Raw genomic sequence first — 13,871 nt, forward strand, 5'->3', positions numbered from 1 at the left:
CGTGGCTGGATGGTTTTTGAGTGCAGGGACATTGGGGGGTTCATATTGGTGTGTCACCTGTTGCTGCCCAGGCTGATAGGAAAGGGTGCTAGAACCGTACAGGGGAGTTTTTCTGCTTTTAAGGTAGTCTGTGTCTGTTCGATTGGGTCTTTTGGTGAATGAATTTTGTGCTATGTACAGGGGTACCATTTTGTTGTGTGCCTAGGTCACTCCTGATTGTGTTGGACAAGCTTGTGCTAATTTTGCTGCTGGATGGGGATGTAAATGTGGATTTCCTGGGGAATTCAGGGTTTTTCTACGTTCTGCAGATCTGCTTGTGGTGGTTTGGAGGTTGGTTATCCTCCTGGCTTGTATGCTATTGGTTTATTATGAATTAAAGATACTCAGCTTTTAAAAAAGAAGGGAATGCCAAAAGTGGAGTATTTTGGAGCAATATGCCAAAGGAAAGCCGAAAACAACAAACAATGAGAATTCTAGGCTTAAGAAAAGGCATGGTTGAGTGGCCCAAAGATGTCAGCCTAAACCAGCTGTACCTTCATGAAGCAGCTGTTAGTTAGCATATATCTCAAAAAACAACCAAAAACTAAAGCTAATATCATAATCTGTCTTCCTTTCCTTGTCCTCCAATAATATTTTTCTTTTTGGGTAGATTAAAACCCTATAATCCCATCGTTGATACGCAATTAAAAGTTAAAAAAAACTCTTAATTCGTGGTAACTACATGCTAAAATGGGGAAAAGGAAGATCATGTTTTCCTTCTGCCCACAAAAACCTGTAAAACCCCATTTGAACCCCCGGCCACAAGTGTGCACTGCTCTTCATGGACTTGCCTCCAGCTCACGCTACTGACGAAACCATGGTCGCGCCCGCCAGCTCTACCCAATGGCTCGAACCCATGCACCCAAATGGGCTCACCCCATCTCTTATCATAAACAAACACCTGGTTATTTTCTGATCCAGATCCAAGCAAGCCACCATGCCTCCATACTGACAGCCCAACGAAGCTCCGACTATTCACGTGTCCTTTGTACGTTCGAATTAAACGAGAATCACTGATATTCCATAGCTTTAAATACCCATCCGTCCCGGCTGAAACCATTGTTTGAGCATCAAGAAATCTAACGTACGTCACGGTTTTCGTGTGTCCATCGTACACATGGAGAGGCTCCACCATTTTTCGCACATCGTAGGTGTACGCCTTCCGATCGGCGCATCCGGCGGCTATCAATGCTTCACCAAAGGGGTCGAACTCGACGCAGCAAACCGAGCTACGTGCCAGTGCGGGCTGCACCTTAGCCACACATCCCCCTCCTTCGCCACAGCGTGGGTCCCACATTTGCATGGTGCCATCCTCCGAGCCGGATGCCCCAACGAATGGATCCCAATGGGAATAGTCCACGCTCCAAACCCGTCTCCCACCATGCTCATCACGTTCAAAGATTGGCAGTTTCCTCTCTAGATCATATTCCATGACAACCCCGTCATAGTCTCCGGATCCCAAGAGGCGGCCACCAGACCCCGGTTTCCATCTAAGGCTACTAAGCTTAGCTGGGGTACATATGTAGTACTCACATGCATTAACATGGTCTAGAAAGGTAATATTCTGCTCACCTTGGGTACTCTGATCTTGTGGCAACAAAGAATTCAAAGTGTAAATCCTAATCTTCCTTGCAATTCCTCCAGTAGCTACAACAGTATTAGAAGGGTCGAATTCGATGACGCCTAGGGTGTCAGAGACTGCTGCCTCGGCGCTGGTAGAGACGACGGTGGAGAGAGAAAAATCCCACTCACAGCGAGCTCTTTCCTGGTCTTCTTCTCCCTCTGGTTTATCTTTTGCTATGCTTTCTTTTGCGTAATCTCTTCTTTCTCGACCTGGGACTGGGTCTGGGAGATGCAATCTGGAGGAGAGGTTTTTCATTGCCCATTCATTTGAAATGGAGATGCTCGCGCTGGCTGTTTTTGGACCTCGGGTCCAATGAAAGGCTCCCATTGACCTCACGCCAAGCGTAATAAAGTTTGTGTGTGGATAAATATGTCAGCTGCTTGATATTTTTGCTTTTAATTTCTGCACTTGTTCAACATACCTGCCATTTTATGCTTCATGTTGTGTTATATTACACTAATGCCCTTTCTTAAACTATGCTCAATAAACATCAAAAGAGAAAAAAAAAATGACAGTTTAGGAAAAGTTTTTTAAAATTTATTGGTTTTTATCAAAATGGTAGGAAAATTCAAAAACTGTTTTCAGAATAAATAAACAATAATAACAACAATTGAGAAAAATAAACAAAATGAAATTAAGACTTATTTATCAAACTTATGCTTAATTTGGTACCATTTTTTGAATGTAGGTCGTGAGGTGCTAATACCTTATCCACATGTAATTGTATTTTTAAGCTTAATTTGTTTCAATTCTTTCTAATAAATCTACGTCAATCATCGGATTTCATTAGGAAGATTCATTTAATTACTTAAGTGACTAATCATATCTAAACTAAAAAAAAAAAAAATAGTAATGACTCCACTTTACATTGAACAGTTGAATTTTCTAACTCATACGTGTTATGATTGTGATTCCAGCTTTAAACTGTAAAGCTTGAACATGAAAATGACTATAAAAAGTAAAGAGATTGTTCCTACTGCATAGTTATAGATCCTTTATATATATGAAAGTGAAAGTGAGAGTGATAGAAACCATGATGAAGTATCAATTAATTAGATTATCGGTTCACTCCTAAAGTAAAGAAATTAGGAGATAATGGTCATGGTAACCTTGGATTTATCAGCTGTAAACATTAGCGGACCAGGAGTTGTGCTAGTTGTGTCCTTGGAAGAGAAATGGGTGGTGATGGTATTTTACTTGAAATAGAAAAAGGGTGTCCTAAATTCTGCATTTAGGAGGGGTTGTATTAAATTCAAATCATTACTCCGATTGGCTGAAGGGCAAGAGAGAAGCGTTGGATGTCTTGTTACCTCAAGTTTGTCTCGGTGGGGGATGATGTGGATGTAGCCTTCTGTTGCCCTTACGTGGTTTAAGCATGGCCTTTTAATATGTCCTTCTTTCAGGCTTCTCAGTCTTAACTGCCACCCGCGCTCAAATGTCGCTTGCCCAATTCCCAACCTCCCATCCTGCGGAAGTCCTCGTGACAGCCTTACCATCACACAAATGTCAACTTTTCATTTCTAATTTATATCCAAAACTTTATTACATAGGACAGTGGATTCATTCAACATGCAACAATGATTTCCATGGTCCACTTATCCAACCACAATTGGATTTGTAAGCTTAATTCCATCCTATCAATAATTTTCCCAATTTTTATATTTTTGCATCTAAATATATGCCATGTTACATAATTTTTTATGAGCAACTCGTAAATAAATTTTTTTTGACATAATATTTATGTCATGTGATATTAATATGATATTATGACATGTTATAATAGATGATGAAGTAGTATGCAAAGGTGGCATGATAACATAATTATATGATATTTTTCACTTTTCACGTAAACGACACGTGAATATAAAATGAAAGGTGGTATTTTTGACTAATGATATTTGGTCAAGTGTTAGTTATAAAGGTTTATACTTTTATCAAAAATAAAATTATAAGGGTTTGATTGAAGATAATAAAATAAAGACTTATTTAAATTTTCCTTAATAGTTCAAAAAAAATTTTAGGTATTATGTCAATTTTTTCAAAATTGACTTAATAAGGTTTTCACTTAAAATTAATTAAATAAAAATAAAATTGTAAAATCCAAATGGATAAAGTGGAAGAGCTTGTTACAGAAATTAAGTATACAAAATTTAAAATAATTCGAATAAGTTTTTGATATTATTTATAGTTAGACCATGTTTACACTTATATTAAAAATTTCACCATTCAATCAAAATTGATCGAAGTTTGCATATAAATATTATTTATAATTAATTGTTTATATCTTATTGATCTTCTCATTTAACTCTATTAAATCTATCTGTTTTGATTTCAATTGTAGTTATTATTTGATGATTTAATAAGAAACTTCATAAACTGGATTTAACTAAACTTGATCTGCACATTTTCAAATTTGTATCATTTTAGACTTTAGAAAATTTCAAGAATTTTAGGTTAAAATTCTGTAGATTTTTGAAAAAGTACCATATTTGAATTTGATATATTTTTTAAAAACATTTTGAATTTGAAAAACTTCTTCCATTTCTCACATTAACTCAATTTATAATAAAGAAAAACTCAAGAGAAAAAAAAAAGAACACGTGAGTGTGTGTAATACCCCGTACTTTGACATGGTGACTAATGAAGCTTATCGGATGCCAAATGAGGTTAATTATAGTGTTTAAAGGTGAGGAAAGGTGAAAAGAGTATTTTAAGATAAAATATTTTGCACGCGAGGGAATAATAATAAAATAATAATATTTTTACTGAAAAAGAATTTGCGAGATAAAAAGTGATTTGGAAGTGAATTGAGGCATAATAAGGTATTTTGGGTACCAAAGAGACAAGTGGAAAATTTTGAAATAAAATAATATTTTATTAATAAAATAATATTAAAATATTAATATTTTATTCAGTGTCGAAATTTTTCATGAAGAAGGAGTGTACGGTTAAGCTAAGTGGGGGAGAGGAAGAACGAGGAAATTTTGGAGAAAAATGAAGCTAGTGGGGCCCGCGCGTTATTAAATAAAACTAATGCGAGAAAAAAAAATATTTTAAATATTATGGAGACGCCGCGTTGGAGTACAAGCTTTATATTTCATTTGTACATGTGTAAAAGAAGATAATAGAAGGAAATTTGAGTTAAAAGAGTGTTGGGAGGACTAAATTAAAAAGGGAAAAAACTTGGAGGGTAAAACGATAATTTTATGTAAAGTTTGGTCAAATCTTCCAAAGGAAGCTTTGACTCTCATCTTTATCAGCCATGACCATCCTTATCTCCTCCAGCAAGATATTTTCTTCTTCTTCTTCTTGAAGCTTCCAACGCCATTTTCATTTCAAGTTCATGAAAATCAAATTTTTTCATGTGATTTCCCTTGTTTCTTTTCATTTCCTTTCTTTTCTTACTTCTTTCTTTTCCAAACTTCTTGGGCACTAAACCTGCAGCTTCTAACCCCAATTTTCAGCACATCTAAACCCTGGGAGAAGAAGAAAGAAAAAGAAAGAAAGGAAGAAAAGCTTGGTTTGTAATTCAAGCAAGCTAAGGTAAGGATTTTTGTGTTTTAAGCTCATGTTTAGTTAAATTTTTAGAGAAATAATGTGTGAATCAATTTCGCAGCTTGATGATTAATGTTTTGAAGGAATATTGGAGTGCAAGTACGGGTCAAGCAACCATAAAGGTAAAGACAAATGATATTTTAAGTGTAGTTGAGGAATCTTGAGAAAATGGGTATTGTTGTGTAGTTGACATTTTAAGTGGCATATTGTGAGAAATTGTTGTTATTGTGGAAAGGATGGTTGAACTTGATAAATATCCTTAGAAAATATTAATATATGTGTTACAGTCATAAACAAGTTGCCGGAATCATAATTTAAAGAATTACGTAAGCAAGGGATAAAAGCAACTTTGGTAAAAATTGTGTCAAGATAAGTTAAGTTGAATAAGGATTCGTGATTGAATGAAAAAGGGAAGTATAAATGATGTATGCTAAAGATATTGAATTGGGATTGTTGCTAGGAACATTATGTTGATATGTATATTATGCTTTGGATGCTCCTTTTGTGTGATAATAATGACCCAGCTATGTGCGATGTGGGAGTGCACATGAGCTGATGATGACCCGGCTATGTGCGAGAAAGGAGTGCACATGAGCTGAGTGTGGCAGGATGGTATGCATGATGATGTATGTATATATATATATATATATGTTATAGAAAGTTTATGAAAATATTTGTGAATGTGTTGTATGTTGGCATTGTTAATTGCTCCTAAATTGCTTTTCATTTTAGCAAGAAAATGGCTTTTCGATGTAACAAGACCCCTTCAACTAAATTGCTCTGTTTCTTGCTGCAGCAAGATTCATTTTCACTGCAACGAGAAAATCTCGGGTAGGCAGCCTTAATCCATGCTCTGAATTTTGCTGCAGCAAGAAACTCTTTGGTGGTTCTAAAATTATGGTGCAGTGCTTTCAGTTTGACAACGATTTTGACTACCTTTCGATCAGAACTGGGCAAAGTGGTAAACATCAAAGTTGTAGCCCAGCCTTTTAGCTTTCTAATGACCTAAAAATCATGTCAATTGAACTTCTGTAGTGGAACATATACTTGAAAAACTGAAATATATGCAAACCAAGAATACCTTTTTGTTGCAGCGAGAAATCCTTTGTTTTGCTTATCTTGCTTGGACATTTGCTGAAAGTTTCATTCTTTTCAATTTCATGGTTTATCATGGATCTTTCAACACTAAGGGATTTAATAATCAAAGGTTGAATTATGGGGTTTTACAAGAAATTAAACTAAATTGCATTGTTTTTAACAAAAGTGCATCATGTTTTCAAAATCTTTTCGTATCGGTTGCTTGTTCCCTTCTTATGTTCACTCACTGAGTTTTATACTCACTATTTTAAACTTCATGTTTTCAAATTCAGAGGCAATTAGGACCTAGATTGAGTTGTCTATGTATGCTCACCTTCTTGGTAGGTACTATGGCATCTTAGTAGCTATACCTTCACCCAAGGTCACTCCGCTGACGGTCAAGAGTCTCATGCTTGTGTATACATATAAGTAATGTAGACCACTAAGATTCATGTTAAAAATCAAATATGTATATTTGATTACTGATGCCATTATAGGTTGGCAAACGGGTGACATTATTTTAACATAAGACAAATGTGAATATTGGGTTGTTATAAAATGTTACTGAAATATTTATAGTTGAGAATTACAATATATGGTTTTAGAAATGATGGTTAGGAATGATGATAGGGATTGCATGAAAAGGCTTGCTTGGGCTTAGTGGGCTATGCCCATTGGGCCCATGCGCCGGTCATGACTCGAAAATTGGGCTGTGATAATGTATTTTCTTAATTTTTCATCCTTTTATTGCACAAACATTAATATTAATATATTTTATATTCTTATTAAAAATTTTAATTAACACAATTTATATGCATTAATTCAAAATTATTTTTTTGACATATTTTTTTTATATATTTTTGATAGGTGAGTAATTGGTGTAATTACAAATAGAGCAAGCATTGAAAGTTTTATTTTTAACTATTGTAGGAGATGGTATAAATGTAGGTAATTGTGGATGTTTTTGCTCTGTGGAATATTAGAAAGAGAGATTTGAATTATGCCTTTTTGAGGTTTCGGTTTGAGAAGGAGCAAAGCAGGGTAATTCGCCAGGGGGATGGAATGGTGCTTTATGGTAGGAGAATCATGGTCAGAAAGCTTTTGAGGTGGAAAGATTGAGGCGTGATTTGCCAATTGATTGTGTAAAGTAATCCATTCCAGTCCACTTACATTTAAAGAGGCATTAATTAATACTCATAAACAAGAGGCTGAGGTTAAAAGGGTGCAATCAATAAAGGTTGAAAAAAAAGCATAAGCAAAGTATCAATGTGTTTATACTTAAGATGAATGATGAATGATTGAAGAAAAGTGCATTGGGATTATTAAAAGAGGGGTATTGTATTAAGGTTGTGGAACAACAATTGGCTACGAAGGGTATAATGGTTTGAATTAAAGAAGTTGGGGGTTTGCATATGGTTATCACACTCTATAGTACTAAGGAAATGGAAGTTTATTGTCGATTTTACACACGCTAGTATTCGTATTGAACAAGTAATATAATGATGAAGTAGAGTATTGTTCCTACAGAGACTCGTTTCTAAAGTTTCACTAAGTATTAAAATTATTAAACAAATTAATCTTATTTAAGTAATTCAAAAATTGAAGAAAAACTAATTAAAAACAATTAAAAATCAACACTAGATAAACTAACAAACTAAATAAGTTGAGAAAAGCAGTATATTAAAGACTTACAATTACTGGTTCATTCAACATTTCATCTGATACTAGCTTTTCTTGTTATTTATCTTTCATGAGTGGTTTTACTAAACTAGAATCCAAAGCTGTGGACAAGTCTTCGTCGAGTTACTTATGCAAATGACTAACTTAATTAGTTCATTATATGTCTATAGGAATTAATTAAATTACGTTCATTAAGTAAGTGTCCTAATGTGGCTATATATGGCAATTGGCGTGTGTTTACCCAAATAACGAATTAGATCACTTAAGTGATGTGAACATACACTATTCAAACCTTAGTCCAATCTAAAATCTCTCTATTAAGTGTCAATTAGATTCATAAATCTGTTAATTTTTGGTCTGACAATCAAAAGAATTAAGAATGGATTTGAATAAGCAAAACTATACCCATTCATGATAATTAAAAGAGAAACTAAAATTCAAACTACCTGTTGAAATCCACCACAATCTTAGAAAACTAGTTTAGCTCATAATATATGATAAAAACAATATTTAAAGAAATTTAGCCATGAATCCAAGTCAAAGAAAATAAGAAAAACACAAAAGTAGGAAAGAAATTAATTATTAAAGCTTTGTAATCTCAATTCTCTCTCAAATTTTTTCATTGTCTTGCTTTGTTGTTAGCTTCTTTTCTCTAGAATAGTTGCTTACTACGTCCCCCTTTAAACCTTTGAAAAAGGTCCCTTAAATAGGCTCCCAGTAACTTAATTTTCAAAATTCTGTCAAATTTTTATTTTTGGAAACTTGATATAGTGCCGCGGCCATGATTTCTTGACGTCGCAGCTCCATGACAAACTTTGTGGCACCACGGTGTCATACTCTTGGGTTTTGTATGATGCACCTATCTAGCCCAGCCCTGGAGCCACAAATTTCCAGCACTGTGGCAGTGGTTTCTTCAGCGCCTTAGCCACAGTTGCTTTGTTGCCTTGTGCAGAACTGTATCTATCATGAATCGTCTAATGCAGTTTTTACCTTGATATGATCTAAACTGGGCAAAGTGGTAAACATGAAAGTTTTAGCCCTGTCTCTTAACTTTTTAATGCTTAAGAATCACGTCAATGGACTTCTGGAGTGAAAGATATGATCCAAATACGGCATCATGTTCAGTCCATGCATACTACTGCAGTGCTCCAAATTAGACAAATATTTTGACCACGATCTGATCAAAATTAGGCAAAATGGTAAACACAAAAGTTTTAGCCCTTCTTCTTAACATTCTACTGGTCTAAGAATCACTTCATTTGGAATTTTGTATAAAGAGATATGGTCAAAATACCACAATATATATGAATGAAGCCATCACCATACTTGTATGAATTTTCATCAAATGAGCATTTTTCATCAAATTTCCTACAAAAGCAATAAAAGAAACCAGCAATAACTACTCTTAAATTAATTTAAAACAAAATAACATAAAATTTAACTAAAATAACTTAAATTAACTACTCAACATGTAATCAAACTTAAACTAAAAAAACACTTGAAATGCTATGATCTGAACCTACAATCTTAAAAGTCTAGCCACTAAAGCCCCCAAAATGTGTCAAAATAACTCTATATAATAGAGTTATCACACCTCCAAACTTAAGAGTTTTTTAGTCCTTGCGCAAAATATAGAACAACATGCAATAACTTAACCATGAAAGTATTTAACTAGAGTTCTATTGCACCATTTCTTTAATCACCTTTAATATCCTTAAAAGTCAATCTATATTCATAACTCTAGGCAACACACAAATATTATTCAAGTCACGTTTTAATTCAAATGCAAGCTTATCGTTAAATGAATTTACATGTGTGTGTGTGCAATCTTTTCAGCTAGAATATTGTACAATTCGGATAAGTTTTTATTCATGCAAAATTCAAATTTGTAATTAAATTTCATAAGTTTGCTTTTTATCTCTCTCTCCATTAATGTAGACTAACACTAAATTAAGGATCAATAGGACTTTAATTAGCTTGTAATGTATGACTAGGGTTAAAGTTGGATATGGGATCATGTATAGCTTAAATCACCTTAAGCACATAGTCACTCTAAAACCTATTCAGAACTTTATTTTCCTTCACCTAGTATACCTCTATTTTCCTTAACCTTCTCTTTTGTTCCACACTTCATTCTTTCTTTCCCTTTTTCTTTTTCTCAATTTCACATCCCCAAACTTATTTCTTTTATTGGATAGTGAGATAAACACAATCATAATTTTGGACTTTTCATTATTTTTCATCTTCACGACCTTTTTCACTATCTTGCTCATGTAGTTCTTAAATTGATGTATGCACTTAGGTATGAAGGGTGCAGAATTGTTGGAAATATCTATACAAGGATCTAAGCTAAAAATTAAGTGTTTAGATAAAGAAAACATGTCATTAGGCTTAAAAGGGGACACTAAGGAGAGTTTATGTAAAGGAAGGCTATAAAAGGCTCAATCAGTCCAAATGGCTTAAATCATATCTTTAACTAAGCATAGCTTAGAATTTCGCTTCAAGAAAGAATCAAACAAATTCTAGAACTTAATAAATAATTCAAAAATTTGCATTCACATAAACCTTTTTTAAATGTGTATAATGAATTTAAGCAAAAGACATAGTGCTCAAAATGTATAAATTTCAACCTAATAGTAAAACTTAGCATGAGAATTTACATAACACTCAAACAATATTCACATGTTTTGAAGAATCAAGATAGGAATATAATTGAGTTCTCATCATTGGATAGGTAAATTAAATGAAACTGGCACAAATAAATCTAGTTCAAATGCAAATGCACATGAACAAAAAAAAAAAATTGAATGAAAATAAACTAACCTAAGTTATCACAAAAAATAATAACAATAAAACCCTCCCCTAAACTTAAATTGCACATTGTCCTTAATGTGAAAAGCTAAAAAGAATAAGAAAAAGAAACTCCCCTATTAATGGTGACAGTGCATTGAAAGCTCTAATTTTTATCCTCCTTATCTTCATGCTTTCCAAACCTACGATCTCAACAAAACAAGCTAGGGAAAGGTTAGAACTACTTATTTAAATAGAAAAAAAAATAACTAAAATACAACTAAATCTAAAAAGATATAGCTTGGGTTGCCTCCCAAGAAACGCTTCTTTATAGTCACTAGCTTGACTATAACACCCCATTTTTGTTGTCTATTGGAGTACTTATGGATATTCGACGATCCAATTCACCTCCCAAGTACTGTTGGAGATGCTGCCCATTCAGTCCAAATGTTCCAATAACTTCACTACAAATATCTACTGCACCACATTGATAGACCTTAACTATCTTATACGGACCTGACCATTTTGATTTTTGTTTCCATGAAAAGAGCTTGACTGATTTGATTAGTAACATTTGTTGTCCCACATTAAAATCAAGATTAACTGAGGGTGGTGGATCATGCTCATCATAACACTTTTTAGTTTTGAGCTGTGGTGGCGGTGGCTCTGATTCAATAATTTATGCTTGCTTACTTGTAGGGTGTGGAGTAGGATTACCTTTAACTTTATCAGCTAAGTCCACTTTATAACAATAAACTGTGGTTGAAAGACTCTTAATTGCATTGAAAATAGTAAATTCAACTACCTTTTCTCTAACCTTGAAAGTTATTCTACCTTCCTTTACATCTATCAATGTGCCTACAATGGTTAAGAATTGACATTCTAGTATGATTGAAACTTCTTGATCCTTCTTCATCTCAAGTACTATGAAGTCTACTGGAATGAATAGCTTCCCAACTTTAAGCAAGACATCCTCTATCACCCCATAAGGGTGCCTTATCATTCTGTCAACTAGTTGCAAGGTGAAATTAGTAGGTTGAATCTCTTGCTATCCAATTCTCCTAGTAATAAACAATGGCATAATTGAGACACCAGCACCCAAATCACACAAAGCTTTTGAAAAATTAAAATTACCAATTGAGCAAAGGATAGAAAAACTCCTTAGGTCCTTAAGCTTTAGTGAAAGCTTGTTCTGGATTATTGCATTACACTCCTCAGTGAGTGTAATTATCTTAAAGTCCTCCAATTTCCTCTTCTTTGTCAGTATGTTTTTCAGAAACTTCACATATGATGGCATTTGCTCTAAAGCTTCTGCAAAAGAAATGTTCATGTGAAGCTTCTTGAATACCTTAAGAAATTTTTGGAAGTGCTTATCAAGCTTTTGTTTTTGAAGGCGTTGAGGAAAGGGTGGTGGTGGTAAAGTTGCCGTTGCTTTCTTTTCTTGAATTTGCTTGTTAGCTGTCTCAATCATCGTTTCATTCTCAACGGACTTATCTTGAGGATTAGATTGCCTAACACTATTTTCAACCTCTTTTTGCTCCTCAAGGTGATTGCCATAACTTGATTCACCTCTGTATTAAGAGGCAATGTTCCTTCAGGTCGGTTGTTTAATAAATTGGCAAGTTGACCAACTTGAGTCTCAAGGTTTTGAATTGATGCTGCTTAAATCTGAATGAGAGGTGTTTGACCTTGTGTAATGCTATCATTCTGTGTCATGTACTGTCTTAGCAGATCTTCCACAACTAGCTTCTTTTCTAAGATAAGATCATTGGCTTGTTGGTGAAATCCTGAAGTTGCATTTGGCATTGGAGTTAAGGACAAACTTTGATTATTAGCCTAAGAGAAATTGGGATGATTCCTCCACCTTAGGTTATAAGTGTTGGAGTAGGGGTTATTCAGCTGTCTGTTATCCCCAAATTGCATTGTCTTTGTTGAGCTTGGACGGTGATGACTTGCATGATTATCTCCATAATACTCATAAGCTACAAAAGGACTTTGGACACTATTAGTACCAAAAAATTCAAGAGTTTTAGCTAAAGCTACTACTTGAGTGGATAATGCTGTCATAGCATCTACATCATAAATTGCAGCTACATTCTTCTGCATTGATCGTTCCGTCGGCCATTGGTAATTGTTTGCAGACATCTCTTCTAATAAATCATATGCCTCATATATCAATTTAGCCATTAAAGCTCCTCCCTTAGCGGCATCAATTGTGGTTTGAACCTGCCTGCTCAAACCATTATAAAAAGTCTGCAACTGAAGCCACTTTGGGAGACCATGATGAGGGTAGTGCCGAAGCGATTCCTTATATCTTTCCCAGGCTTCATATAATGATTTTGAATCTTGCTGCATGAATGATGTGATGTCATTTCGCATTTTTACTATTTTAGCCGGAGGAAAGAATTTAGTAAGTAACTTCTGAGCAAGATCATCCCATGTTGTTATTGAGCTAGTAAGGAGTGCATTCAACAATGCTTTAGCTTTATCCCTCAATGAGAAAAGAAAAAGCCTCAAACAAATTGCATCATTTGTGACACCATTATGTTTGAAAGTGTCACAAATCTCCAAGAAGTTTGATATATGGCCATTAGGATCATCATTTAGAAAGCCCCCAAACTGAATTGAGGTTTGAATCATAGTGATAATAGCCAGCTTGATCTAGAAATTGTTTACTTGAAAAGCTGGCCTACGGATGCTTGATAGAATTCCTTGTACCAAAGGAACAACATAATCTCTTAAGCAATGATTGTCAGCTACTACACACTCTTAGATTTGCTGTTCACCCTATTGATCAACCATTGCATTTACTGGAGCAACACTTTGTTGATTCTCTCATCGATTGCCAAATGTTTGCTTAAGTTCTAGATCACACGGGACAATCTCCAAGTTGTTTGCTCTTCTCATACAATAGCTGAACACAACTGCAAAACAAAGAAATAAAATTTAAATTAAGATTAATCTGCAAAATTGTAATATTAGCAAATAGCAATGAAAACAAAATCCTCGGCAATGGTGCCAAAAATTTGTTGTTGATTTTGAACACGCAAGTATACATATCAAACAAGTAATATAGTGATGAAGTAGAGTATCATTCCCACAGAGA

The 13,871-nt window shown here is 34.4% G+C and overlaps 2 protein-coding genes, 1 long non-coding RNA gene and 1 other non-coding gene across 4 annotated transcripts; 2 read left to right on the plus strand and 2 right to left on the minus strand.

Moving 5' to 3' along the window:
- Positions 1–513: 513 nt before the first annotated feature.
- On the minus strand, positions 514–2,043 carry RUP2 (Transducin/WD40 repeat-like superfamily protein). Its single transcript, XM_018116664.2, has one exon. It carries the CDS (start codon positions 1,988–1,990, stop codon positions 746–748), a length of 1,245 nt encoding a protein of 414 aa, XP_017972153.2. The 5' UTR covers positions 1,991–2,043; the 3' UTR covers positions 514–745.
- Positions 2,044–4,989: 2,946 nt separating this feature from the next.
- On the plus strand, positions 4,990–6,796 carry LOC108661211 (uncharacterized). Its single transcript, XR_001926956.2, has 3 exons — positions 4,990–5,206; positions 5,280–5,340; positions 6,015–6,796. It is a non-coding gene; the product is annotated as an uncharacterized LOC108661211 (long non-coding RNA).
- Positions 6,797–11,111: 4,315 nt separating this feature from the next.
- On the minus strand, positions 11,112–13,405 carry LOC108661129 (uncharacterized). The gene is made up of 4 exons (XM_018117014.2): positions 12,630–13,405; positions 11,900–12,336; positions 11,483–11,776; positions 11,112–11,281 (listed from the first exon to the last, which is right to left on the minus strand). The coding sequence occupies exons 1-4, from the start codon at positions 13,403–13,405 to the stop codon at positions 11,112–11,114; spliced, it is 1,677 nt and encodes a 558-aa protein (XP_017972503.2).
- On the plus strand, positions 13,041–13,147 carry LOC148763532 (small nucleolar RNA R71). The gene has a single exon (XR_016025592.1). It is a non-coding gene; the product is annotated as a small nucleolar RNA R71 (small nucleolar RNA).
- Positions 13,406–13,871: the final 466 nt, after the last annotated feature.

Source organism: Theobroma cacao, chromosome 3, assembly GCF_053813885.1.
Source record: "Theobroma cacao isolate CCN51 chromosome 3, ASM5381388v1, whole genome shotgun sequence".
Taxonomy (NCBI): Eukaryota; Viridiplantae; Streptophyta; class Magnoliopsida; order Malvales; family Malvaceae; genus Theobroma; species Theobroma cacao.

What these genes read in the sequence shown, in the direction of transcription:
- RUP2 (XM_018116664.2), bottom strand. Translation starts at nt 1,990, where the DNA reads ATGGGAGCCTTTCATTGGACCCGAGGTCCAAAAACAGCCAGCGCGAGC.
- LOC108661129 (XM_018117014.2), bottom strand. Translation starts at nt 13,405, where the DNA reads ATGATTCAAACCTCAATTCAGTTTGGGGGCTTTCTAAATGATGATCCT. An exon ending in TCCAACACTTATAACCTAAG is followed by an intron (nt 12,337 to 12,629) that starts GTGGAGGAATCA and finishes CTCTTAATACAG; the next exon opens with AGGTGAATCAAGTTATGGCA. An exon ending in TTCTATCCTTTGCTCAATTG is followed by an intron (nt 11,777 to 11,899) that starts GTAATTTTAATT and finishes CCTTGCAACTAG; the next exon opens with TTGACAGAATGATAAGGCAC.